This window comes from Trachurus japonicus, chromosome 6 (genome assembly GCF_045865225.1).
Source record: "Trachurus japonicus isolate A0001 chromosome 6, Traja_1.0".
In the NCBI taxonomy this organism is placed as follows: Eukaryota; Metazoa; Chordata; class Actinopteri; order Carangiformes; family Carangidae; genus Trachurus; species Trachurus japonicus.
In genome coordinates this window covers 2,786,941-2,812,561 of record NC_140912.1, presented here as the reverse complement: position 1 = coordinate 2,812,561, position 25,621 = coordinate 2,786,941, and the positions used below count along the sequence as shown (strand labels likewise).

Here is a 25,621-nt window from a genome sequence, read left to right as displayed (position 1 = left end):
CCATGTAGATATGAATGATATGAACGGCTAATTCAGAGCTGAAAGGAACACTTCAGTTTGTTGATGGGGGGATTACTGATTAATGAAAAACAGACTTTTGAACCAAATAATCGATTTTTGCGAATAGAGAACAGGAGAAGTTACACAATGTCCCTTTAATAATTCATTTCGTTTGGGTGAAGTGTGAACTGGAACAAACTGTACCCCAACGCAGGGACAATATGAGAAGTTAAATGCATCATAAAGCTGCACATGAACAAGTGAGATAAAAAAGTATTGATATTTTAGGTCAGTGGTCGGTGGTTCTCAGAGAAGGTGTTATCTTAATTTTAAAGAAGGCTTTGAGGAACCCTGTGGGGATTTCCACTCTATTCTACAAAAGGAACATTTTGGATATGCACCATTGCATGGGGTTAGGGTTAGGGTTTGGTAGGCAAGTTATGCAAGTACGAAAGTAGTGGTTGTAGCGGCTGCTGCAGAAGCAGTCGTTGCTGCTGTTGTGTTTGTTGTAGTCTCAGTGCCAAAACTAAGATCCAGGAATTTCTCCCTAAACCAAAGATTCTGAGACGGTTACACTGAACGCAACATGTTTCATGTTACATTTGGTTCATGCTGGGGAAAAAGACTAAATGATAAAAGTAGCGTTTTTGATACCTTATTATACTGAGGAGTATGAGGGGGTGTTTTCTGCAACATTGTTTTATGTTTATTTATTCATATAACAAAGCAAATGGCTCAAGAACAGCAGTGTTTAATGTGGTTTTAACGAGCAGCTGCAGAAATAAGTCTAAAACTAGCACAGCTACAATTCACCCCCAGTCACATTTCATTTTTAATATTTTGGAGATTTGATACAGTCCAAAAAGAGGAGCAAGTTCATCTTTCTCTCCTGACTTCCTGTTCATGTGATTTGAACGATACTTATAAGGTTTTGGCCTTGTCCCTCACCACTAAGTTGTTTTGGGTAAAGCATTTGCCAAATGAGTAAAGGTGAATGTAAATGGAGGCAGTGACAGCAGGCCACTTCACTTTCAGTAATAACACCTGTGTTACAATGAATAAAGTAAACACAGTAGTAATATTACCAATGACCACAGTCTGAGAAAATTACCAACCTCAACACCTGTTACCATTTGAACTTCACTTGTTATGATGTTTTTACAGAGGAGTTTGGCTCCTGCTGCTTGTTCCTTTAACAGCCCAGATGTCAGATGAAAGTTAAATGTCCCACTTTAAGAATCTGCTGAGAACTGAAAGGTTTGTTTTGAGCACTGCAGGTTTTAGATGGACCTGAATAACACATTTCTGCTGAATGTTTCAATCGTTTGTCCAGAGTGTGAACCCTGACCACAGCCGGTCACAGACACTGTCACTACACTGATGGAATACAAGTAATAGAAAAGGTTGATCGATAATGGTTCATAAACCACATGAAGGTTATTTCAATGCTCACAAATACACAATTATGAAATCCCACACATGGCCACTGCAAGATACAGAGAAAGAAACAAAGACAAACGTAACTGTAGACACAAGTGTACACATACAGCGCATTAAAACTGAAACACTAGTACACAGAGTGTAGGGTGGGGTGTTTTAATAGAAGCCAGTAAGAGTTTAAAGGCTGGTTTTACTAATGGTTCATTGAGAAAACTCTGTTGTTTTAGTCTCCTAAGTTTTTACTGTCTCGCTGCAGTTTGACCTTGGCTGGAGAGGACACCCACCGACGACCCAACACCCACCCACTCCACTGGAAAAACACTATACACAAGTCTCAAATAACACCAACTCCCCCTGTGTTGCTTATATAGCTGCACTTACTGAAAATAATGTATTGTTTGTAGTCCTGAGGTGGATGTTTGAGGACCACATGCAACTCTAAACAAGTAAATCACTGTTTTCAATCTATCTGCTGTGATCTGAACTAGAGAAACCCTACACAGCAGTAATGTGTGAGAAAGTAAAAAACACACAGCTCAAGATATGTTTGGTGTGTTTAACTTTGACGGTACAAAAACTCCACTGTCCACACATTTGCTGTTGTTAAACCTCCAGTGGCCTGCTCGAGTTTGGGTTTGCTGCAAAAGATTTGTTTAACTTTTCAGACTGACTTTCACATAAACAGCACAGGAAGTGAACAGTTAGCACGAGCACTGACCGACAAAGAGTGGTACCATCAGACACTAACAAAAAAACAGAGGAAAAAGCAGTTGCAATATTTGAGTGACAGCTGAAAGCACACAGCAAAACAAGTAAGAAACAAAGATGTTTACAAAGGATGTTTTCATCCAGACGGACAGACAATGGGTGTGAATTTTTTGTCATAATTGTCGCAAAACGTGGCGAAAAAGGTGCGTTATGAGGTCACACTGACCTCCGACCACCAAGATCTGATCAGTTCAGCCTCGAGTCTTAGCTACAGCATCAATGCTTCCTGATGCCACCAACACCAACCAGCTAGAGTTAATGCACATATACATGACTGACTCATGCACCATACATTACAGAGTATGGTGTATCAAATGTTTTAGGTTGATAACTGCTTAAAGCTGCACTAATTTATATCTTGTATGGTAGTGGACTAGGGATGTCACGATTGTAGATTTTCTTGGTACGATTATTGTCAGAGAAATAATCACGGTATTACGATTATCACAATTATTATGAATTAATTAATTTCACAACACTATGAATGTGTAAAATCATATACACTCTATGTTAATTATTTACACAAACATTAATAAAGGACCAATTATATTCCCCAGGGGAAGTGTTTGAATTATTCAAGTCATTAATTGTCATCTATACCAATTGTTTAAGTTTATTTTAATTGCTTTTTGGTTTTATTTTAATTACAAATGACACACAAACTTTTAAATTCCAACCAATTCAATGTTACATTAGGTAAATGGACCAGTATCTGTGCATTTACCTTTACTTTGGCGCCACATCTGTCGAGACGGTTCCGACATAATCTTTTTTAGAAAGTGACGGAATTCAGGAATCTTTGCGATAAATTAAAGCAGAAGTAAGCGGAATGTTTGTGTTAATATAAGTCTTAAATAGTTATATCTTCCGACGGCAATCACTTATATAGAGTGTTTGGTCTGAAACACGGGTCTGTCAGTCACTCTGCTCTGCTGTAAGCCGAGGAGAAAACTTTCCTTGTATCCTACAACCTTTATCCAATGAGGAGAGAGAACGGCATAAAGGGGCGGTCCTCTCTGTGTGTGCAGCCAAGGGATGTGCGTGAATGTGGTGATGTAGGGACGAGGGCGGGGACTGCTAACTCCATCGGCTGACAGGAAGTTAGCCAAAACCACCGGATCGCTTACTTCTGCTTTAATTGTGGCGTTTAATACCGCGATTAATTGTGAAACAAAGGAATCGTGACATCCCTATAGTGGACCAAAGGGTGACTCAGTGAGCAGACGGCGACTGTCAGCGACGTGGCTGAGCAGCTACGGTGGTGAGCTTGTGTAATGTTAAAGGTGTCGCTCCTGGTGATGAATCCAATTACCAACTTCGCAAAAAAGAGTCTAAATGAGTTAGTGCCACAGGTGTGTAAAGGTTAAACAGAGATATCGGGTTCATGAGAAGAGGGCGAGCTGAAAACATAATACCTAGAATAGAAAAACATAATAAAACCTAGTGACTGTGATAAATACTGCTACTTCTGAGAACTCAGTGAAAGATGCTTTAACCAAATAAAATTATTATATTTACCAAACATAAATTCAAAAGATCAGCGCCAAATAAAGTCTATGGTTGATAACTCACTATTAATGGAGATTTCTGTCCTCCTTGTAAAACATCATAGGATGTCAGACAAACTCTGATTTCATCAGACCAATATTTCATTGTTGTGTACTCAGAAAAGCTGTACAAGTATATTTTGTACACAGCACATTATGGTTGATCGAGTGCTGTGGCTCGTCATTCCTGGTGGATAAATGTACCGCAAGTGAAAGAACGAATCCCCATGATCTTTTCCTGCACGAGGTTTCATTACCTCTTGTATGTTAACATCATAGTACCTGGTAGAGGAAGCGCTGGCTGAACTGGTGCATGGCGCCCTGCAGCTGGTTGCGCTGGCTCTGCCACTGCTGGTAGTTGCGCACTGACTCGGCCGTGGGCCTCTGCCATGTGGTGGTTCTGGTGTTGTGGTCCACATAGTAGAATCTGCCCTGCTGGTCCACTCGCTTCTCCCAGCTGCATGGGTGACACAGAGGGTGAGGAGTGAGAGGGGGGGGGGCTTTCAACAACATCTTTATTGGGCTCATCGGGAGTGGGCAGATGTATTAAAAGAAAACTGATAGTAACAGCACTGATTTATGGAGACAAGGAAAAAGAAACACAGGCAAGAAAAGGAAAGAAAACAGTGGGCGGCTGGAGACAGAGAGTGGGAAGATGGGAGAGGAAAAGAGAAGTGAGGAATGAAGGGATGACGGAGTAGACTTGTAAGGGAGAATTGTAAGGGAGAATTCAAGGGAAATAACACTGCTACGATGCTTAAAAGAAATCATTCCCAATAGGGCACACACTTCAGTCAGTAGCAGTGAATAGGGAAACGCTGGGAGATGCCAGGTTTTAAAGTGACACTAGCCATGCCAGTGCCCTTACTCCGGCATCTGTGTATATCCTGTCCTTCCTCTGAGACAGGGGGTCTGGACATGGACTGAGATATTGACGGTCCACAGAAACACAAGCACAAATAGAACGACACACACACAGAGTCACACTGGCAACACACTTGGCTCCCTGAACTCAGCAGGACTGACTGCTGCTCTGCTGCTATTCTCATATCTCTGACTTAACTGCTGCAGAATTTGGAAGAGAAAACAGCAGTGACTTCCTTATGCTTAAAAGAAAATACACACACACACACAAAAAACCTGAAACCCTGATGTTAAAACTCCATGACGTTGTTTTGACCTTTCATTACTATCTGGAGTATCTCTATGACCTTCTTCCTCTCTGGTTGGTTCATTGTTTTTCTTAAGTGGTCAAACAGTCTGGTTTCCACTGCAGCCATTATAAAAAAAAAACAAAGCAAACAAAACAGCTACTGCAATGAATGTGTGAGACGAACTGTGCTCTCAAAATCTTAGATATTTTTCTGAATTCCTTGAGTTTCCCTGTTTAAGACCAGGCTCTAGAAGCTCCATGGTGTTGGATTACATACACAACATGACTGGATAATACACAAAGGGCAGTTACAGATTATACATACACACTGTCATACTGTGAGGCCAGGACTTGCTGGGGTCCTCTGCACACACACACTTTAGTTGCACTGCGGGATTTAATGTGCGTTCAGCATGCACAAGGAGATTTACTACTGCGCCGCCAGCTCTCCCTGGATACATACATCTATCTACACACATTCATATTTATCGTTAAATATGATAAATGCCACATTTTGTCAACAACAGCAATTCAGTTTATTCACATCCTATTACTTCTGCTCCGAGTGGTAGTTTTCTCTGTTACTGTCACTACCAAGTATTTTAATTGTGCATCTATCCACAAGAAATTCACAGGAAATAACAGAGCTGCATGTTCTCCCTCAACCACGTTCAACTATTTTATCAGTCTGTAAAACATGTCAGTGCTGAAGGAGTGTCGCGGAGCCATTATGAAAACCTCAGGTGTGGTGATGCTCATTTTGGCTCGGCAGCAACAGACGGGCTGGCCTCATGCCTATTTGCCGACTGACTGAGTGATGAAGTTACACCATTGGTCAGCCAAACAAGGCAAGATGGTGCCTTTCCTCTTTAAAGGGATAGTTCACCCTAGAATGATATTTCGCTCATTATCTACTCACCCTCATGTTGACTAAGGGCTGGAAGAAGTCTCAGAGTCCACCGTCCCTTCTCTGAGTTACAGGGGGTCTTGGCGTAGCAGTGCATGTCCATATAACGGTTGCAAAGGGACACCAGAGCTCTTCGTAAAAAAACACACACAAAAAAACATCCAAATACCTCCATGATGCTCGTATGTAATGTCCGTCTTGTGCTGAAGCCCCAAATTGCGTAATTGTCCCGAAAAAAATTAAATAAGTCTATATTTTAAGCTTGTTTGTAGCGGAAGCTTCTCGAAGCTCCTCTTCCTGGTCCGTCCAAATCTCGCGTGATTTGCGCCGGCGTCAGTGCGGTTACTGCGAATCACGCGAGATTTGGACGGACCAGGAAGAGGAGCTTTGAGAAGCTTCCGCTACAAACAAGCTTAAAATATAGACTTATTTAATTTTTTTCGGGACAATTACGCAATTTGGGGCTTCAGCACAAGACGGACATTACATACGAGCATCATGGAGGTATTTGGATGTTTTTTTGTGTGTGTTTTTTTACGAAGAGCTCTGGTGTCCCTTTGCAACCGTTATATGGACATGCACTGCTACGACAAGACCCCCTGTAACTCAGAGAAGGGACGGTGGACTCTGAAACTTCTTCCAGCCCTTAGTCAACATGAGGGTGAGTAGATAATGAGCGAAATATCATTCTAGGGTGAACTATCCCTTTAAAGAAATGGCCGTTTGTCCTGTTTGTCGCGCCGAGTTGTCACGAGCTGCAACACGAGTTTACCCGAGTAAGGAAAACGAATTTGATTGGTCGTTATTGAGTGGGCGGGATATTCAAAGCTTGGGGCGAGACTGAGCTCTGTGTGTGTGTGTGTGTGTGTGTGTGTGTGTGTCTCAGACGTTTGAATGACAGATGACAGATCCAATATCAGTGGCTGGTGAATCGTGTACAGGCTGACGTATAATCCATGCGCCTGCATTATCCAATGCGAAAAAAAAAAAAAACACACTTTCATCCCGGATTTACTCAAAAATAGAATTTTGCACAAAGTTTGGCCTACATCGTCTGAAAAATGAGTTATTACACTAATTTTATGACCCAGAGTGGGCTCAAATTCAATTTTCTTTTCTTTACAGCTTTAACTAAGGTGTTTGGTGATGTCATATAATATCACTGTTATCAGATCAGGCTTTTTGCAGCAGAGCGGCAGCTTAGAGGAACCTCCTGGTTAACATGCGGCCTTAATGGCAGGCCATGTTTCAGATTGGGCACAGGAGCAGAAAAACACATTAATGAGAATAGCTGCACTGGGAATTCAGTATTCAGTATTAAAATACTGTATATGTGAGTGCAGAAGTTGACATTGGGCAGAATACACAGACTTGGCTGTACTACTGGAGCTTTTGAGACAGTTTTCTCCCAGCAGATCTTTCTGTGATCTACTGCCATGGACACCGTGCTCCATGCAACCATTAACCAGGATTTGCACAGACATGAACACAGATGTTAACCAGCTCCAATGATACTTTTACTGACTTACCTCAATGAGCATTATGCACTGTCCCTATGGAGTCATTTAACATTATGGAAAAATGGGCTCAGAGCCACAGTATGTACTGTAGATGGCATCTCTAGGGTCAAAACCTCAAGCTTCTTTGCTGAAGGCGCTTTAGCATCATGCTGACATATTTAGCGTTGGAGTCTCCTGGAGATCCGAACCCGGGAATGATAGCTAAATAGAATAGCTGATGTAAGGATTTAAATAATGATGCTACTTTGTTGTCTTCTGATGAGAAAAGCTCTTTTCTCTTTTGGTCAGAAATCAGTTCTGCATCCCAGAAGCTAGAAGGTTTCAGTGTCTTGCTCAAGGACACTTCAGCAGTGTGGACAATTACAAACACAGGGAGTTATTTGGTTGAAGGATAGTCCCTCTGACCGCTGTGCCTCTGAGCTTCCTTTAAAAGGCAGGGAAAAACATGGTTCCCTCTCTGATATTAGCACTAGCTAGTTATTTACTGGAGCCAGGGAAAATCCCAGAACCCACAGCGGCCTGTCTGAGAGTCTCTACTTAGTTCTGCTATCTGACTTTAACTCTTTGTACCAGTCATGTCATCAACTACCTACATGTATTTCTTAAAACTAAAAGTATACAGCTTCCTCACCAACTGCCCAGATTAATACTGTTCATTCTAGCTCCTCCTTTGGTCAGTCCATTCATTTATTAGTGGGGCTGACAGCAAATATCATGAATTTACTTGTCTACTGGAACTGGGTTTGACTAAATAAAACAGAGAAATCCGCTTTACATTTTACAACATTGGACCAACAGTGCAACATTTACTTATAATGTTCAAAAAGAGAATTAGCCTCCCTGCAGGGGCTTTGTTTCGAAAGTCTACTCCAAACTATCCGGACAACAAGAGACTCTACCGATGATCAGAGCATGGCTGAGAGACTTTGGTCAGAAGGATGACGACATTTCCTGGAACAATGTATGGGAGAAGCTTCCAAAAATCCAAATCACCAACTCATTCACTTCAAAGTGTGTCACAGACTCTATTATACACCTGTCACTAGGTTTCGCATGAAACTGATACCAAGTCCAAGCTGTACCATGTGCCAACTTAACGCAATAGGATGTTATAAACACATGATGTGGGAATGTCCCTCTGTTTAGGCCTTTTGGGGCCGGGTGTCCAAAGTCTTGTCTGAATTACTAGGTACTACTATAACATGCAATCCAATCTTACTTCTCCTTAATGATGATTCTCAAATACATATAAGTGAGAAACAACGTAAACTATTGCTGAGCGGCCTCACAGCTGCTAAAAAACTCCTAGTGCAAAGATGGCTACCACCTCATGATCTTAGTACTAGGAAATGGTTGATTTATTTCCACGATATAGTGTTACTTGAGTTGTCTACGGCACGGATTAATAATGCTAAAGCCTCCACTTTGGAGATGTGGTTAGGTGCAGCTGCACAGATAAAGGATAAACTTCTTGGGTTGTGAACAAGAGGGACACCAGTTACTACAATGTATTGTTGACACTTGATGATGTTTGACTCGTCCAGGGGAGACCGGGGAGGGAGGGATGCTGCCAGGGGGGTGGGAGGTGGGAGGGGGGTATTATGTCTCAAAAAAAAAAATTGTACGGATGTTGCTGTATTCGCTATGCTTCAATAAAAAAAGTTCTTCACAAAAAAAAAAAAAAAAAAAAGAGAATTAGCCCCCAAAATAGTAGAAATACAATGTGTGAGGCCAAACTTGCTTGCTCCTGTCCTACTTATATCCTGCTGCTGGAAGGACACACAATTCATTTTCATGTGTGAGCCTGTACTGTGGCCCCAAATACAAAATTTATCAGTTTAAACTGAATACATTAGCATCAATAAAGCTGGCAGAACAATTATTACACTGGAGACTGAACAATGAATGCCTGGACAAGAAAGTGTGTGTTAAAGTATTTTCTTAAATCATGATAACGTCTCTGCAGACAGGGCCTCTGCACCAAATGGCACCACAGACACAATATTTAAAACAGTTTGTTTCACCTAACAAAGTACGGAGAGATTTACCTGGTGCTGAGAGGCTTATGCATCATGTGAACTCATTTGGCAGAGGCTTGGTTAGACATTCATTTCAATGTAAAAAAAATCCTGAATTTCAGCTTTAAGTGTCAATAAGATTCAGTCAGATGAAATTCTTCTTACTTTTGCGATGTTTCATTCTGGTTTTTGTCAGTTTGATGTTTTCTTTTTCAAATGTTCACAGCAGTGGTACAAACCTGTCTACTTCCAGAGGAAATGTTTACTCACTATTACTCATTCTACTGATCAAAGTAAACAGATCTAAAACGCATAGAGAAAAATATCATGTTTTTAGTTGTACTTGAAAAAGTAGTTAAGGCAAAATTGATAATCTGTGGAGTTTTCCTGCACAGGACAAACTGAAGCTGAACCCAAGCCTCTCTGAACATGCTTTGCTCTTCATTAGTGGTTTGAGTCTGGGCTGAGTCATGAAAGGCCTGTTTAGTAAAGCAGGGGTTTGTTAAGCATCAGTATCAGATACTAAATGAATGATTGTGGCTTAGCCACATTAAAACACACTACCATGTAGAACAGCATCAACCAGACAGTATTGGAAAGACTGCAGTCAGTATTGATCACAGCTTTGTTCATAAGCTTATTTCTTTATATCGCCCCTTTGGCCCCAGAAAAGAAAAACTAATCGCTCAAAAGCAAACAGCTCAGTCAAAATGGAACCATGTTTTGAAATTCAATGCTGAATATAAATACACAATGTTCATTTACTTACTTGATACTGTTGTTTAACTTTGTTGACATATGATGCCGGCAGTAACAGATTTATGTAAACACAGGATCCTTCTTCATTAAAAAGATCCTTCTGCTATTAGACTACAACAAATGTGTTACAGCTTCTTGCAACTTCAAAACCAGAGCAGCTGAGCTTGTGATGACAAGTTACAAACTCTATAGTCTATTTGATAAAGAGCAGTCGGACAGAAGCTCTCTTTCAGTCTGGTTTTAGGATGGCTTTCATTTTTTCAGCTTCCAAACCACCCCCTACCCCCCCACAACCTCTAAACAGTTCCTGGTGTGTACATCTGGAGTGCTGGTAGTGTGGCATTAGCCTGCTAATTGATCCTCTGAAGGGCCACCGGCCAGCAGCCAACATAGTGGTGGATGGAAGTACATGTGGCGGCTAAGAAAGGACTTCTGTTCTCTGGGCCCCCATGCTCTCATTCCTTGTATGGAAAAACTGAGATGGGGGTTGGAGGTTTGGGGAGAAGTGGGGGTGACCTTTTCCTAAAAAACAGCCTCTCTTTCTCTCTGTCACCCAGTCACACACACTGTGAATATCAATAAATAATTGGTTCAAGTAAAAATGTCATAAAAAGGGCTGGACTCTGGCAGAGCTGCTCTGCTCTCATAACGCTCTGCACAAAGAGAGGGAGAGAAGTGCGTTGCAATTATGACGACTCAGCACAAAAAAGAGGGAGCACAATCAAAACTATGATTTGGGAACAATACAATGACATCAAAACATAAAACATCACAGCGGCCGACGAGAACGTGAACATTCCTGGACACATTTCTATACTTTAAAACTGAACACTGATCTAAACTTTGATAAACTTTGACATGTTGGTGTGCTTTTATCTAACCTGTCAAGGTCTGAATTCCACAAGAGAGAAGTGGTTTGTAGACAGCTATGAGAGAATCATACAAATATACTGAGAGAAAGTGTTTCATAGTTTTTCATTTTGGCTCCATTCTCAGCAAAAACGGAAAAATCTCCAGTTTCATAAAAACTCAAAAAATCATGTGACTAACCCTGTAACAAAGCGTCATGACCAGTGTTGAGACTAACGCCGTTAGAATAAACGCGATTACGTAACGCCGTTACATTCCTCTGTAATTTGTAATCTAATTAATTACTTTATCCAGCGTTACTAACGCCGTTTCCGTTACTAACATGACTTGTGTTGCCGTTACTAAAATCGGGGCCCCAGCGCGATCATGGTAAAAAAAAAAAAAAGCCTGCAGCCAGCATGAGTTCTAGGCTATTGTTTTTTCTTTTCTTCCTTTCCTCCTCCTCACTTCATAAGCGGGCTGCAGAGTAGAGAGCACACTAGTACAACACGGTTTCGATAAATACCAAGGATAAGACAGGTCATGTTTTGCGGATATGGAACAAGGAAGTAACTAACTTGACGATGTATAGCTGCGTGACATCATTGACGAATCCTTGTAGGAGTTTATTTTACACACAAACCGACGTAGCTTCTGTGCGGCGCACACACACAACTTTCGACCGGTAAAACCAAAGTGATAGACAGAGAAGAAATGGCGAGTACAGAAGAGGAGGATAAAGTGGGAAAGTCGGCGTTTAAATCACTTTATGTTGTTTAACTGTTTAGTTTTGTGCAAAGAAAGTACTTGAAGTAGGCTACTCACTGTATGTATAGAAGACAGTTGTCTGAACATGTAAGCCTTTTTGTTTCTTCTTTAATTTGCACTGTTTGCACTGAAACATAATATTTTCAGATGTGGGTCAGAGACTAAATACCTTTTGGGGTCCTTGACAGCCAGGTGAAAAGATTGAGCACCACTGACTTAGAACCATACTGTATGTGTTTAGAAAACAGTCAGGATTTAGTAGACATTTCTACTGTAGCTACATTTGATATCAGGTCTGAAAGGGATTGTTATGCCAGTTGCTGATATGTCAGTTTCAATAAATATTATGTTGATGAGCAATAAATTGAACTAGAAAAAGCATTTCCAAGAATGGAAATGGTGTGACTGCTGACAGCAACTGAACGCTGTTGCAGAATTAGCAAATAGTGCAAGCTGTGATCACCATACAAATGTTTGACCAAGGTCAGAATCGAACCCACATCCTCATGGTCATTAGACTTCCACTCTGCCTCTAGGCCACAGTGCACACACAGTTGCAGAGACTGTTGTCTGTTAATGATCTGCACACTGTCAACATCAAGAAAGCTTGAGAGTCAAGCTTGAATGACTTAGAATGAAAATGTCTGTGAATTTCAGGCTGAGCACTAACCATATGGCCACAGAGAACCTGAGTTACAATGAGCTTTATACTATGAGGAATCAAAGACTGTCCAATGACAGCTGAATAATTGGAATCAAAAGTCAAGCAATGAAGTGAAAAGACTGAGGCAGGAATCGAACCCATGACCATATGATCACTAAACCTTTACTCTGCCACTCGGCTACAGAGAGCACACTGCTTTCAAGACTGTTGTCATTCATTGTAATGTGATGATGTGCTGCAAACTGGTACGAGTAATCAAGGAGATAACAAACACCTGTAACCAATTGAAGGCGGGGGAGGAGAGCAGAATTCAACATAACATAACAAAAGTTCTTCCCTTGGATTCGAACCAGTGACCTTAGGGTTGGCAGGCAGTTACCCTAACCCCTACACTACAGTGGAGTCGTGAAGAAGAGAGGTTGAGACTTTGATGAATGTGAGATTTTTTGTGAAAAAGTTAAATATTTGAAAAAGTATAAATAGTTAAAAAGAGAAAAGTAATGCCGATAAAGTTCAAAAAAAGCTGCACGTTTTGATATATAAATTGTTGAAATAGCACAAAGTATGAAGGACTAGAAGAAGACCGTAAAAAGGCGGAAGAAAATGGCCAAACAGAAGAACAATAGTGTGACTGCTTCAGCAGTCACACTAATTATTAGTGTGAATGCTGGAAGCATTCACACTATTGTTATTCGGTTCGGCCATTTTCTGCCTTTCTTCGTCATGTAACTAGTCCTTCATACTTTGTGCTATTTCAACAATTCAAATATCAAAATGTTCAGCCTTTTCGGGACAGGTGTGCTATGTCTTTTCTCTTTTCAACTATTCATACTTTTTGCAATATTCAACTATTTCTGATTTCTTTTTCCTCATAGAGAATGCATTGGAACAGTCTTGAAACTCTTCAAATCTTCTTACTTCTTTCAGCCTTTAAAGCGTCCACATACTTTCAGCTAGAGACTTCATTCAAATTCTGAGCTGTAGACAAACTTCTAATGTATTCATCCTGTATTTACAACTTTTTCATAGCTTGTACCGTTTTTGAGATAAATCCTTTAAAAGCACATGAGGATTTCTGACAAATTTCACACTTTTCAATGAGTGTGTATGGGGTTGGGTCAGAGTGAGTGACATCATCGTTAGAGTGAGAGGGATCGAAAAAACATTCAGGATTTTTTCTGGATAAATTGCCAGCACGGCCACAAATTAAACTCTAGACACATGATTTCCTCACCGGTTTGTAGCCACACTTGTCGTGTCTCATTTAATGTGTTCAAAACAGCAGACAGACTTACAGAATTGTCTCTATGAGCCTAATTGTCCAGCTAGACCCGCTCCAGTGGCTCATCCACTTCAATAGAAAAGTAGGAGCTGATTTTTTTAGAAAAGCAGAAATGCCCCCCTTTTCTACCTTGCGACCCTGAGAAAAGTTTTTGCCCTACAAACATTTAATGCACATTGCCTCGCTCAGGAAGGTCTGCTTGCCCAGATGGTCAGATGGCCACATTCTGATAAGAGTTACGGTTCTCTTTTTATGGGCTGTTTTGGGAAGCTGCTCAGAGCTCAAATCTCTCTGCTCTGCTCTGCTCTGTGTGCAGTTGGTCCAGCTGTAGTGGCCAGCTCGTTATCAAAGTCTAGAACAGTGCAGGTGCAGCCTGGCTGCTCGTTAAGATGTTTTTAAACACAGCCCCACACAGACACATGATAAACCAGACTGACAGAGGATGTCCACGCACAAACACAGGCATCACACTCACACAGACAGACACACACAGACACTCACACACAGTCACACACACACACACATACACAAACAGACAAACACACAAACACAACACTGTTCCACACAGTAAAATGTAAGCATGGTAGTCGCCATGGCAACTTCTGAGGGCAGGCTGCCAATCAATCAGATCATTAGGGAGAGAGGAGTTCTGTGGCGCTTATCAACAGTTTTACTTTCTGCACATGTACACGCAGACAGAGAGACCGTCAGACTCACACACCCAGACACACACACAGGTTTTCAGCTCAAATTCATCAGGCTCTCAATTATTTTATACTTTTGATGTAAACATCTCCAACAATTAATTTTTTTCTCATGAATTGAAGTTCAGACGTTTAGTCTTTCCAACTCTATTAATAGTAGTACAATTACAGGTGGAGCCTGGGACATAGGATGCAGCTTTTAACATGTGATCTATCTATCTATCTATCTATCTATCTATCTATCTATCTATCTATCTATCTATCTATCTATCTATCTATCTATCTATCTATCTATCTATCTATCCCCCTCCCTATTTTTAACCCCTCTGTCTCCTTTTTTTCTTTCTTTCTTTCTTCTACTCCTTCATTTGTATTTTACGTAACTTTTTCTATCCTTCCCTCTCTATCCATCCATCCATCTACCTCTTTCTATCTATCATCCCCCTCTCTCTTTTTCTTTCTTTCTTTCTTTCTTTCTTTCTTTCTTTCTTTCTTTCTTTCTTTCTTTCTTTCTTTCTTTCTTTCTTTCACTCACTCCATTTCTGTCTTTTTACTTCTTTGTTTGTTTGATTGTTTCTTTCTTTCTTTCTATTCCTTTTCTCTTCCTTTGTTTTTACTCCATTTCTTTCTTTCTTTCTTTCTTTCACTCCATTTCTGTTTGTTTACTTCTTTGTTTGTTTGATTCTTTCTTTCTTTCTTTCTTTCTTTCTACTCCTTTTCTCTTCCTTTGTTTTTACTCCATTTCTTTCTTTCTTTCTTTCTTTCTTTCTTTCTTTCTTTCACTCCATTTCTGTCTTTTTACTTCTTTGTTTGTTTGATTCTTTCTTTCTTTCTTTCTTTCTTTCTTTCTTTCTTTCTTTCTTTCTTTCTTTCTTTCTTTCTTTCTTTCTTTCTGTCCTTTTCTTTTTCTCTCTTGTTTCAATCTTTCTTTCTTTCTTTCAACAATTTCTTCAGCTCATTCAGCATTGCTTCCAGCATTCACACCATTTCCATTCTTGGAAATGTTTTTTCTAGTTAGTGTGAATGCTGGAAGCATTCACACTATTGTTATTCGGTTCGGCCATTTTCTGCCTTTCTTCGTCATGTAACTAGTCCTTCATACTTTGTGCTATTTCAACAATTCAAATATCAAATTGTTCAGCCTTTTCGGGACAGGTGTGCTATGTCTTTTCTCTTTTCAACTATTCATACTTTTTGCAATATTCAACTATTTCTGATTTTTTTTTCCCCATAGAGAATGCATTGGAACAGTCTTGAAACTCTTCAAATCTTCTTACTTCTTTCAGCCTTTAAAGCGTCCACATACTTTCAGCTAGAGACTTCATTCAAATTCTGAGTTGTAGACAAACTTCTAATGTATTCATCCTGTATGTACAACTTTTTCATAGCTTGTACCGTTTTTGAGATAAATCCTTTAAAAGCACATGAGGATTTCTGACAAATTTCACACTTTTCAATGAGTGTGTATGGGGTTGGGTCAGAGTGAGTGACATCATCGTTAGAGTGAGAGGGATCGAAAAAACATTCAGGATTTTTTCTGGATAAATTGCCAGCACGGCCACAAATTAAACTCTAGACACATGATTTCCTCACCGGTTTGTAGCCACACTTGTCGTGTCTCATTTAATGTGCTCAAAACAGCAGACAGACTTACAGAATTGTCTCAATGAGCCTAATTGTGCAGCTAGACCCGCTCCAGTGGCTCATCCACTTCAATATAAAAGTAGGAGCTGATTTTTTTAGAAAAGCAGAAATGCCCCCCTTTTCTACCTTGCGACCCTGAGAAAAGTTTTTGCCCTACAAACATTTAATGCACATTGCCTCGCTCAGGAAGGTCTGCTTGCCCAGATGGTCAGTTGGCCACATTCTAATTAGAGGTACGGTTCTCTTTTTCTGGGCTGTTTTGGGAAGCTGCTCAGAGCTCAAATCTCTCTGCTCTGCTCTGCTCTGCTCTGTGTAGTGCAGTGGCCAGCTGTTGGGGCCAGCTCGTTATCAAAGTCTATAAATAGAACAAGTGCAGGTGCAGCCTGGCCGCTCGTTAAGATGTTTTTAAACACAGCCCCACACACACACATGATAAACCAGACTGACAGAGGATGTCCACGCACAAACACAGGCATCACACTCACACAGACAGACACACACAGACACTCACACACAGTCACACATGCACGCATACACAAACAGACAAACACACAAACACAACACTGTTCCACACAGTAAAATGTAAGCATGGTAGTCGCCATGGTAACTTCTGAGGGCAGGCTGCCACACAGGTGTAATCAATCAGATCATTAGGGAGAGAGGAGTTTTGTGGCGCTTAAAGGGATAGTTCACCCTAGAATGATATTTCGCTCATTATCTACTCACCCTCATGTTGACTAAGGGCTGGAAGAATTCTCAGAGTCCACCGTCCCTTCTCTGAGTTACAGGGGGTCTTGGCGTAGCAGTGCATGTCCATATAACGGTTGCAAAGGGACACCAGAGCTCTTCGTAAAAAAACACACACAAAAAAACATCCTGGTCCGTCCAAATCTCGCGTGATTCGCAGTAACCGCACTGACGCCGGCGCAAATCACGCGAGATTTGGACGGACCAGGAAGAGGAGCTTCGAGAAGCTTCCGCTACAAACAAGCTTAAAATATAGACTTATTTAATTTTTTTCGGGACAATTACGCAATTTGGGGCGTCAGCACAAGACGGACATTACATACGAGCATCATGGAGGTATTTGGATGTTTTTTTGTGTGTGTTTTTTTTACGAAGAGCTCTGGTGTCCCTTTGCAACCGTTATATGGACATGCACTGCTACGCCAAGACCCCCTGTAACTCAGAGAAGGGACGGTGGACTCTGAGAATTCTTCCAGCCCTTAGTCAACATGAGGGTGAGTAGATAATGAGCGAAATATCATTCTAGGGTGAACTATCCCTTTAACAGTTTTACTTTCTGCACATGTACACGCAGACAGAGAGACCGTCAGACTCACACACACACACACACACACACAGGTTTTCAGCTCAAATTCATCAGGCTCTCAATTATTTTATACTTTTGATGTAAACATCTCCAACAATTTATATTTTTCTCATGAATTTAAGTTCAGACGTTTAGTCTTTCCAACTCTATTAATAGTAGTACAATTACAGGTGGAGCCTGGGACATAGGATGCAGCTTTTAACATGTGTCCTATCTATCTATCTATCTATCTATCTATCTATCTATCTATCTATCTATCTATCTATACCCCTCCCTATTTTTTAACCCCTCTGTCTCCTTTCTTTCTTTCTTTCTTTCTTTCTTCTACTCCTTCATTTGTATTTTACGTAACTTTTTATATCCTTCCCTCTCTATCCATCCATCCATCCATCCATCCATCCATCCATCCATCCATCCATCCATCCATCCATCCATCCATCCATCTACCTCTTTCTATCTATCATCCCCCTCTCTCTTTTTCTTCTTTCTTTCTTTCTTTCTTTCTTTCTTTCACTCCATTTCTGTCTTTTTACTTCTTTGTTTGTTTGATTGTTTCTTTCTTTCTTTCTATTCCTTTTCTCTTCCTTTGTTTTTACTCCATTTCTTTCTTTCTTTCTTTCTTTCTTTCACTCCATTTCTGTCTTTTTACTTCTTTGTTTGTTTGATTCTTTCTTTCTTTCTACTCCTTTTCTCTTCCTTTGTTTTTACTCCATTTCTTTCTCTCTTTCTTTCTTTCTTTCTTTCTTTCTTTCTGTCCTTTTCTTTTTTCTCTCTTGTTTAAATCTTTCTTTCTTTCAACAATTTCTTCAGCTCATTCAGCATTGCTTCCAGCATTCACACCATTTCCATTCTTGGAAATGTTTTTTCTAGTTGAAGTTCATACCCCCCCCCCCCATGGCAAAGGATATTTGTTTAAGGTTAATTATCTCTCTATGCTGTTCTACTCTATGAAACTGGCGTGTGAAACATGCTTCTAAAAAGCCGAATTCTTTGACATATTACTTTGTTTTAGTAACGCAAAAATTACTTTTCCTAGTAATTAGTTACTTTTATAATAGAGTAATTGAGTTACTAACTCAATTACTTTTTTAAGAAGTAATTTGTAATTGTAATTAGTTACTTTTTCAAAGTAATTTGCCCATCACTGGTCATGACATAGTCAAAGTCACTGAGATGGCATTCCCCCTCATTCCTATGTTTAATGTGAAGATAAACTGCACATATAAAGTAGGCTGACATTTTTATAATGTAGCTCATCAGCTCAACTATTACTCATTTTGCAGAGGTTTCTATTGCAGCGGGGGTCAAGGCTTCCTACTATGTCCACACTACTGCACATCTGCATCCACATGTGTTAAACTCTATATCAGAAATGATCTGCATCCAGACCCCCACACCTGAAAACATGGACATAGCTGAGCAAGCATATGCGCAGGGCATGTGAGAGCCAGCATAATCCGTAGGCAGTCTGCCTATACTGCAGCTGAAAAACTGCAAAAAAAATATTATGAACGAGGAACAGCAAAGTGCTGCAGTGTTAACGTGTAGAATTTAACCCAACAACAGCTGGCGCAAAAGCAACACGGTCAGGAAATAACAATGGGCCTCATTCACCAATATCTTCTTAAGAACCTTCTTAGATTCTTTCTTAAGTTGTTCTTAAGAGGTTCCTTAAGAAAACCCTACGTCACATTCATCAACGCGTTCGTAAGCCTCAGAATTGTTCTTATGCCACCTCTTCGTAAGTTGAGGGCGTGTGCCAGGTGAGTCTAATTAACATATGATTAGCATAGGTAACCGCCCCATCAATGCCCGTAAAAGGGCATGAGACTGAAGGGCCGTGTGCACACAGAACCCACAGGCACTGAGCAGAGAAGGTGAAGTGAGAAAGAAAGTTGAAATGCTCAAATGAAAATCTGGGAGGGAGCACCAGACTCCAAACGTAAAAAGAACTTAAGTAGTGAAGTGGCGCTACTGCGGCAGGAATGAAACAAAGAAATAAACAAAAGGCTTATATTTAGTTTATATTTTATATTTATATTTAGGCTATATTTAGTAGCGTCAGCAGTGGATGCAGCTCTTTGGGTTGTTATCAGAGAGACCACACTCTCACGTGTGCCATCATAAATATCATCATATTATCACATATGAGAAAAAAACAGCTGTGTGTAGTGTGAACACTTACAGTAAGTGCACTGTTGCAGCCCGCAATTAGGGGGAAAAAAAATCATATCCGCAGCTGTATGTTGCGCACAACGACAACAAACAACACATTTACTACCCCCCCCCAAAAAAAGGAGAAAAAAAACTGATATGAATTAAGTGTCTATAATGTTTTTTAAGAGACTGCGATGATTTGTCAATTATTATTATTAATTTATATGATTATTAAAATCATCATAAAAGATAAGAAAATAATTCTTATTCAAATCATATAATATCATACAACTGCAGAACAAAAGAAAACGCTCGGTTATTTTTGCAGAAGGCTCAGCACTTAAAAGTGCGTAAGTATACTCCTGACTGTTAATAGATTTTGTTCTTAGTTAAGAACAAATTCTGAATAAGAAAACATTCATGAATGCCACAATCTTCGTAAAAACTTCGTAAGTAGGACTTAAGAACAAATTTGTTCTTAAGAACGGTTCGTGAATGAGGCCCAATGTGACTAAAGAACAAGGTCTGTAGTTCATTATCATGTTGCTTTCACCTCTGGTAGCTGAGACCTCTGACCATTTGAAAACAGAAATGTTAAGAGCATGGATCAGTTTTTCATCCTATCTCTGGAGTGATGCCACTCTCAATTTGTGACCATGTATGTTTTCAGGTCCTAAGTCTCATGTCATTGCTGTCACAACACAGTCGTCGTCCAACTGATGTAGCAACACAAAAACACGTGGCGTGTGCAGAGGCCTACCCCGGCGGCAGCGGTCTCTCCCAGGTTGTGGTTTTGGTGTTGTGGTCGACGTAGTAGACTCTGCCATGAGGCAACACCCTCTGCTCCCAGCTGAACAGACACAGTGAGAAAGAGAGAAGTATAACTCATCTGATGACAAGTGGACCGTTCTCCTCATTAGAGCAGTTGAGAGTTTTATTTAGAGAGGACAGGGAGTGTCCCACACCACCTGCTCAGGGTGCAACAGCAACATAGCCCAGTATTGATGCCACGCACCCAGGGGAAACAGCAGCTCTCTAAATACATGGTGATTAGGACAAACTGAAGTAACATCAACAGCCTTGTAATTACCGGTATTCATTAAATATATCACATCTATCTTTGGAGCTGCTCTTGCTTTGGATGCTTCTGTTTTACTTTGCTAACAAATCTTGTTGTCATTCACATAAATAAAGCTCAATGGACCTGAACTGAGAGAGGGAGAGAAGCCAGTTTGAAAGCCATGCACTAAAACCAGCAGCATCTATAAGAGAATGTATATTATTCTATAATAAGCGATTTTACTTTGGTACATTTTTTATATTTTGATGTTTGATTGTTTTTGTAATTTGTTTCTCTTATAATAAAGTTTTTTGCATTAGTCTCTACAACGATGTTTGATTGTTATAATAGGTTGATTGTGTGTTGACCATATATTCTCATAATAATGGATGAAATTAAGGTCATTCACTATTTGTCTTTTGACTCACAGGGCACAGCAGTGGAGGCCACTGGATATTTTCATTCTAACATTGGAGAAGACTTTTAAAAAGACAGAGCACACTCTCTGTAAAATTGAAAAGAGATGGAAATATCAGAAAACAAGATACAAAAGAAGAATCCAGTAAAAAAAAAAAAAAGAGGACATGATTACTGAGTGAGCCATTCATCTGCTGTACTGAGCTGCTGCTACCCCCCCTAAAAGTTTTGCCTTTAAAGGGATAGTTCACCCAAAATTGAAATTTCACTCATTATCTACTCCCCCTCATGTGGACTAAGGGCTGGGAGAAGTTTCAGAGTTATCCGTGGCTTCCCTGAGTTACAGGGGGTCTCGGCGTAGCAGTGCATGTCTATATAACGGTTGCAAATGGATACCAACTGTCTTCGTAACAAAAAGACACACCAAAAAACATCCAAATACCTCCATGCTGCTCGTATGTAATGTCCGTCTTGTATTGAAGCCCCGAAATGGGAAATTGTCCCGAAAAAAATTAAATAAGTCTATATTTCAAGCTTGTTTTGTAGCGGAAGCTTCTCGAAGCTTCTCTTCCCAGTTCGTCAAATTTGGACGAACTGGGAAGAGGACAGACCCTGGTTCGTCCAAATTTGACGAACCGGGAAGAGGAGCTTCCGCTACAAACAAGCTTGAAATATAGACTTATATAATTTTTTTTGGGACAATTTCGCATTTCGGGGCTTCAATACAAGACGGACATTGCATACATGGAGGTATTTGGATGTTTTTTGGTGTGTCTTTTTTAGGGCCGGGACTCGATTAAAAAAATTAATCGAATTAATTAGAGGCTTTGTAATTAATTAATCGCAATTAATCGCATTTTAATCGCATATAAATATTTGACCTGAGAACAGTGAGAAACATTTTTTTTTTCACATGGATTTTAGTATACCATTAAGCATTCAAGGTGGTACTTAACCAAGACCAACAGACTAGGGATGCAAATTATCGATTAATTCATTAATCGATATTTGATACATACAGAATGGTCTTTCCTTCCAATACAATATGATGATTACTGTAGTATTTAACTAGGCTACTTAAATTACAGTAGCATAAACTGATGTGTTGAACTCAGCCTGATGTAAAAATGTTGTCCCTGTGTGATGTTCAGGGACAGGTCAGGACAGTCTGAAGACAGACAGCTCTGAGGGTGAAGTCCTATCATAATGAGATGAGATGCACCTGTGACAGTGACAGGTCATAGATATAGCGCTGCAGCTGAGCAATTAGCGCTATATAGACCTTTTCAGAGAGTATAAACAAAGACAGGTGTGGCTCATTAGAAAACGCTCTGGTACACTAAATGGAATGGAGCCTTAATTAGTATCCTTGGTAACACCTGTATTTGTTTATACTCTCTGAAAAGGTCTATAGCGCATTTAGCGTGCGCCCGTGTCTGTGTATCTATGTGCAGGCAGAGATCAGAGATGGTGTTTTAAATAACCATGCTAGCGTTTCACCAGCTCTCATCTCTGCCAGTCAGCCTCTCAAACTGCCGCCTCTCTCGCGTGCGGGCGCACCGCACGTAGACACACGTGAGAAAGAAAAAAAAAAGAAAAATTGAAAAAAAAAATAATAATAATAATAATTAAATTTGCGATTAAAATGCGTTAATTTTTGTGTAATTAATTAATTGTAATTAATGCGTTAAAGTCCCGGCCCTAGTCTTTTTGTTACGAGACAGTTGGTATCCATTTGCAACCGTTATATGGACATGCACTGCTACGCCGAGACCCCCTGTAACTCAGAGAAGCCACGGAGGACTCTGAAACTTCTCCCAGCCCTTAGTCCACATGAGGTAGATAATGAGTAAAATTTCAATTTTGGGTGAACTATCCCTTTAACACAGTCTCGTCATTAGCAGAGTGAATGTGAGGTGTTGTGATGCAGCGTCTCTTACCCAGCCGGGAGTGAGTCTGTGCTGGGCTCTGTGGTGCTGCTGCCGGCCTGCTCTGTGCTGGAGGTGGCGTTTGGCCCGGGCGCGGCGGGGGGGGCCGGACCCCCGGCGTCCTGACCTGCAGAGGGGCTACTGCTGCTGCTGCTGTTGGCGGCGGGAGAGCGGCGCGACGGGGAGGGGGGAGGAGGGGTGTGACGGGCCGTGCCCCCTCGACTGTTCTCCAGCCCGTTTGACGTCAACTCAACTTTGTCTGAGAGGAGAAATGGAAAGATGGGGACAGACCAGGATCTCAGGATCAACTCATGTGGTGATGTGGATTTTTTAGCACAACTACTTGACTTTACTCGTGTGCTACCGAGGAGGTCTGAGCTGTGAAAACATGGAGGACAAACAGTAAACAAACAAACTGCTGCACAGGCCTGGGATTTATTAGCTTCCACCACTCAAGACCCAGAGTGTCACACACAGGAGAAATGTAGAAACTATCTGACAAAGCAAATCAATTACAGATGATAAACTCACCTGTGTTAATTGTGAATAAGTTAATTACAGTAACAACACCAGTCTGCTTTGTTTATTCACACAGTGATGAACTGAATCTTTCTTAATGAAACCATCTATCTGATTGCTTCTCATCCAGTTTGATTATTACAATCTCAAAGTGAAACTTCAATTAACTCAAATAAAAATTTAATTGATGAATTAAATGTTTTAATTAAATTAAACTTAACTGACACCATTAATGATTAATTGCATACTTTCTCTATTTCAAGTTCATCAACTTTGACAATGTATCAAATACAACTCAGACAACAACAGATTTTGTTTCCATCTTCATGTTGTAGCGACAAGTTGTTACAGTATACGTCTTTATTTATATGTCTTTTCATTTGCACCTGGCATTAAAAAGTGTTATGGGTGAAGGTGCAGTTGGATGGGATGGGTCTCTCCCCCAACTCCCCACCTACCCAGCAAACTGTTCAGTTCAGTCCTGTGGCTCCAACACCTTTTTATTGTTTATATGTTTCCACCTTTATTGTTTACACACACAGAGACTGTTACTGGCTGGCAGATTTTTTTTTACAACTACAGTTGTAAAAAAAAATCTCAGAGAAAAGAAGTGAAAAACCAGGAAAGTCCGCCCTTTCAAATGGACTGAAGTAGCAGGAGCTGTGGTCCAGTTTTACTCAATTTCTGATTTTACCACAAATTCTAATGTGCTAATTTAAAGGATAATTACCGTTTTTTACAATCTGGACCTTATTTCTAGCATAAAATATGATCATTTACTCACCCAGATAACTTTGGTGTTATTACAAGTCGTTCAGATGAAATTAGATCCAGCCGAGAGCCGCGTATATCCGTATAATGCTAGGTTGACCTACTGACCTCTGACCTGGATGATGTCATCTCCGAGCGCTGCTCGGTTCATTCTGATAATAATCATTCCGCTTCGGCATTTGGGTCCATTTTTAGCGCAACTAGCCGGAGCTTTAGTGAGTCCAGGCTGAGGAGAGGAAGCCTGTGGAAGCTGAACTTCATCCAGCTGCTCATTTTGTTCTGACAAGTCAGAAACACGCAGAAACGAACCGTGGCATTAGCGGTAGCAAGTTAGCCGCGCCGCACCGCGGTCGGAGATGACATCATCCAGGTCAGAGGTCAGTAGGTCAACCTACAGACCCCGGATGTTGATAACAGCTAACCCCGGACTTGTAATGACCCCAAAGTTATCTGGGTGAGTAAATGATCGTATTTTATGCTAGAAATAAGGTCCAGATTGTAAAAAAATTGTAATTATCCTTTAAGTTCTCTAAGTCAGTGTGATTTTGACAGAAATTTGAATGAATGACTTAAAGAAAGAACTCAGCACATCTGCTGTGCACACACTGGCACAGAATAATATGGTTGTTTGTAGCAGTCAGAAGAACATTTAGCTCCTGTTCAGAAAAACTACTACCAGCTGATAATGTGTCTCATGTACCTGCACTGTTTAGACTTTTGGTGGACTGGTGGTGACCAGAGGAGCCCGGCCCAGGGATCTGCTCCTCAGTCAGCTCCCCATTAGTCAGAAACCCCCCTCTGGAGCCCCCTGGGGAGCCACTCTGGGAACCTCCCACCGAGTGCCTGTTACTCCTGCGAATAGAAAGAGAAACAGAGGGAACAGGATGTGGAGCAGATGAGGGGGGGGGGTGGGGTGTGGGTGAAAGAGAAGGCGATGAGGAGGAAAGACAGGAGGGAGGAGAGGTGAGACAAAGAAACATCAAGATTAGCTTTTTGTTCTTGGACTGTGGTTTCTGCTGGGTTCCTGTGGATGGCTGCACACGGCTTCCTTCTCACAATGAAGGATCAGACCGATTGTTGCTCCTGACTCAGGGGAACGGGCCTGGCACACGCACCCGTGTGTACATGGGTGAATGCAGCACACGAAAACACACACACACAGAGGTGCTGGAGTTGGCTACCTCTCCTCTCTGAACGTCCTCATATTTCCCAAAACACTAAATATAACTTTGCTTTTCCGACAAGAACTTTTATACGAAGATAAACGTGTTGGCTCTCCCTCCACAGGACGGAGGAATGGCCATTAACAGAAAACCGGATTTAGGAGCCGCGCTGTGGTTCAGTTGTTTATTCACCACAAGAAGGAGAGGAAGGAAGACGCAATTGAAATTAAAACGCATGCGTGTGTGTGTG

General features: G+C 40.8%; 1 protein-coding gene across 4 annotated transcripts in view; it reads right to left on the bottom strand.

Moving 5' to 3' along the window:
- wwp2 (WW domain containing E3 ubiquitin protein ligase 2) overlaps positions 1 to 25,621 on the bottom strand; it is a 74,175-nt gene that overhangs the window by 22,519 nt on the left and 26,035 nt on the right. For all 4 annotated transcript variants that reach the window (XM_085778291.1, XM_085778294.1, XM_085778292.1 and 1 more), the window contains exons 7-10: positions 24,909 to 25,060; positions 22,931 to 23,177; positions 20,274 to 20,363; positions 4,038 to 4,212 (exon numbers count right to left, since the gene is read on the bottom strand). In XM_085778291.1, coding sequence (XP_085634417.1) covers positions 4,038 to 4,212; positions 20,274 to 20,363; positions 22,931 to 23,177; positions 24,909 to 25,060 — 664 coding nt within the window. The remainder of the gene's footprint in view (positions 1 to 4,037; positions 4,213 to 20,273; positions 20,364 to 22,930; positions 23,178 to 24,908; positions 25,061 to 25,621) is intronic.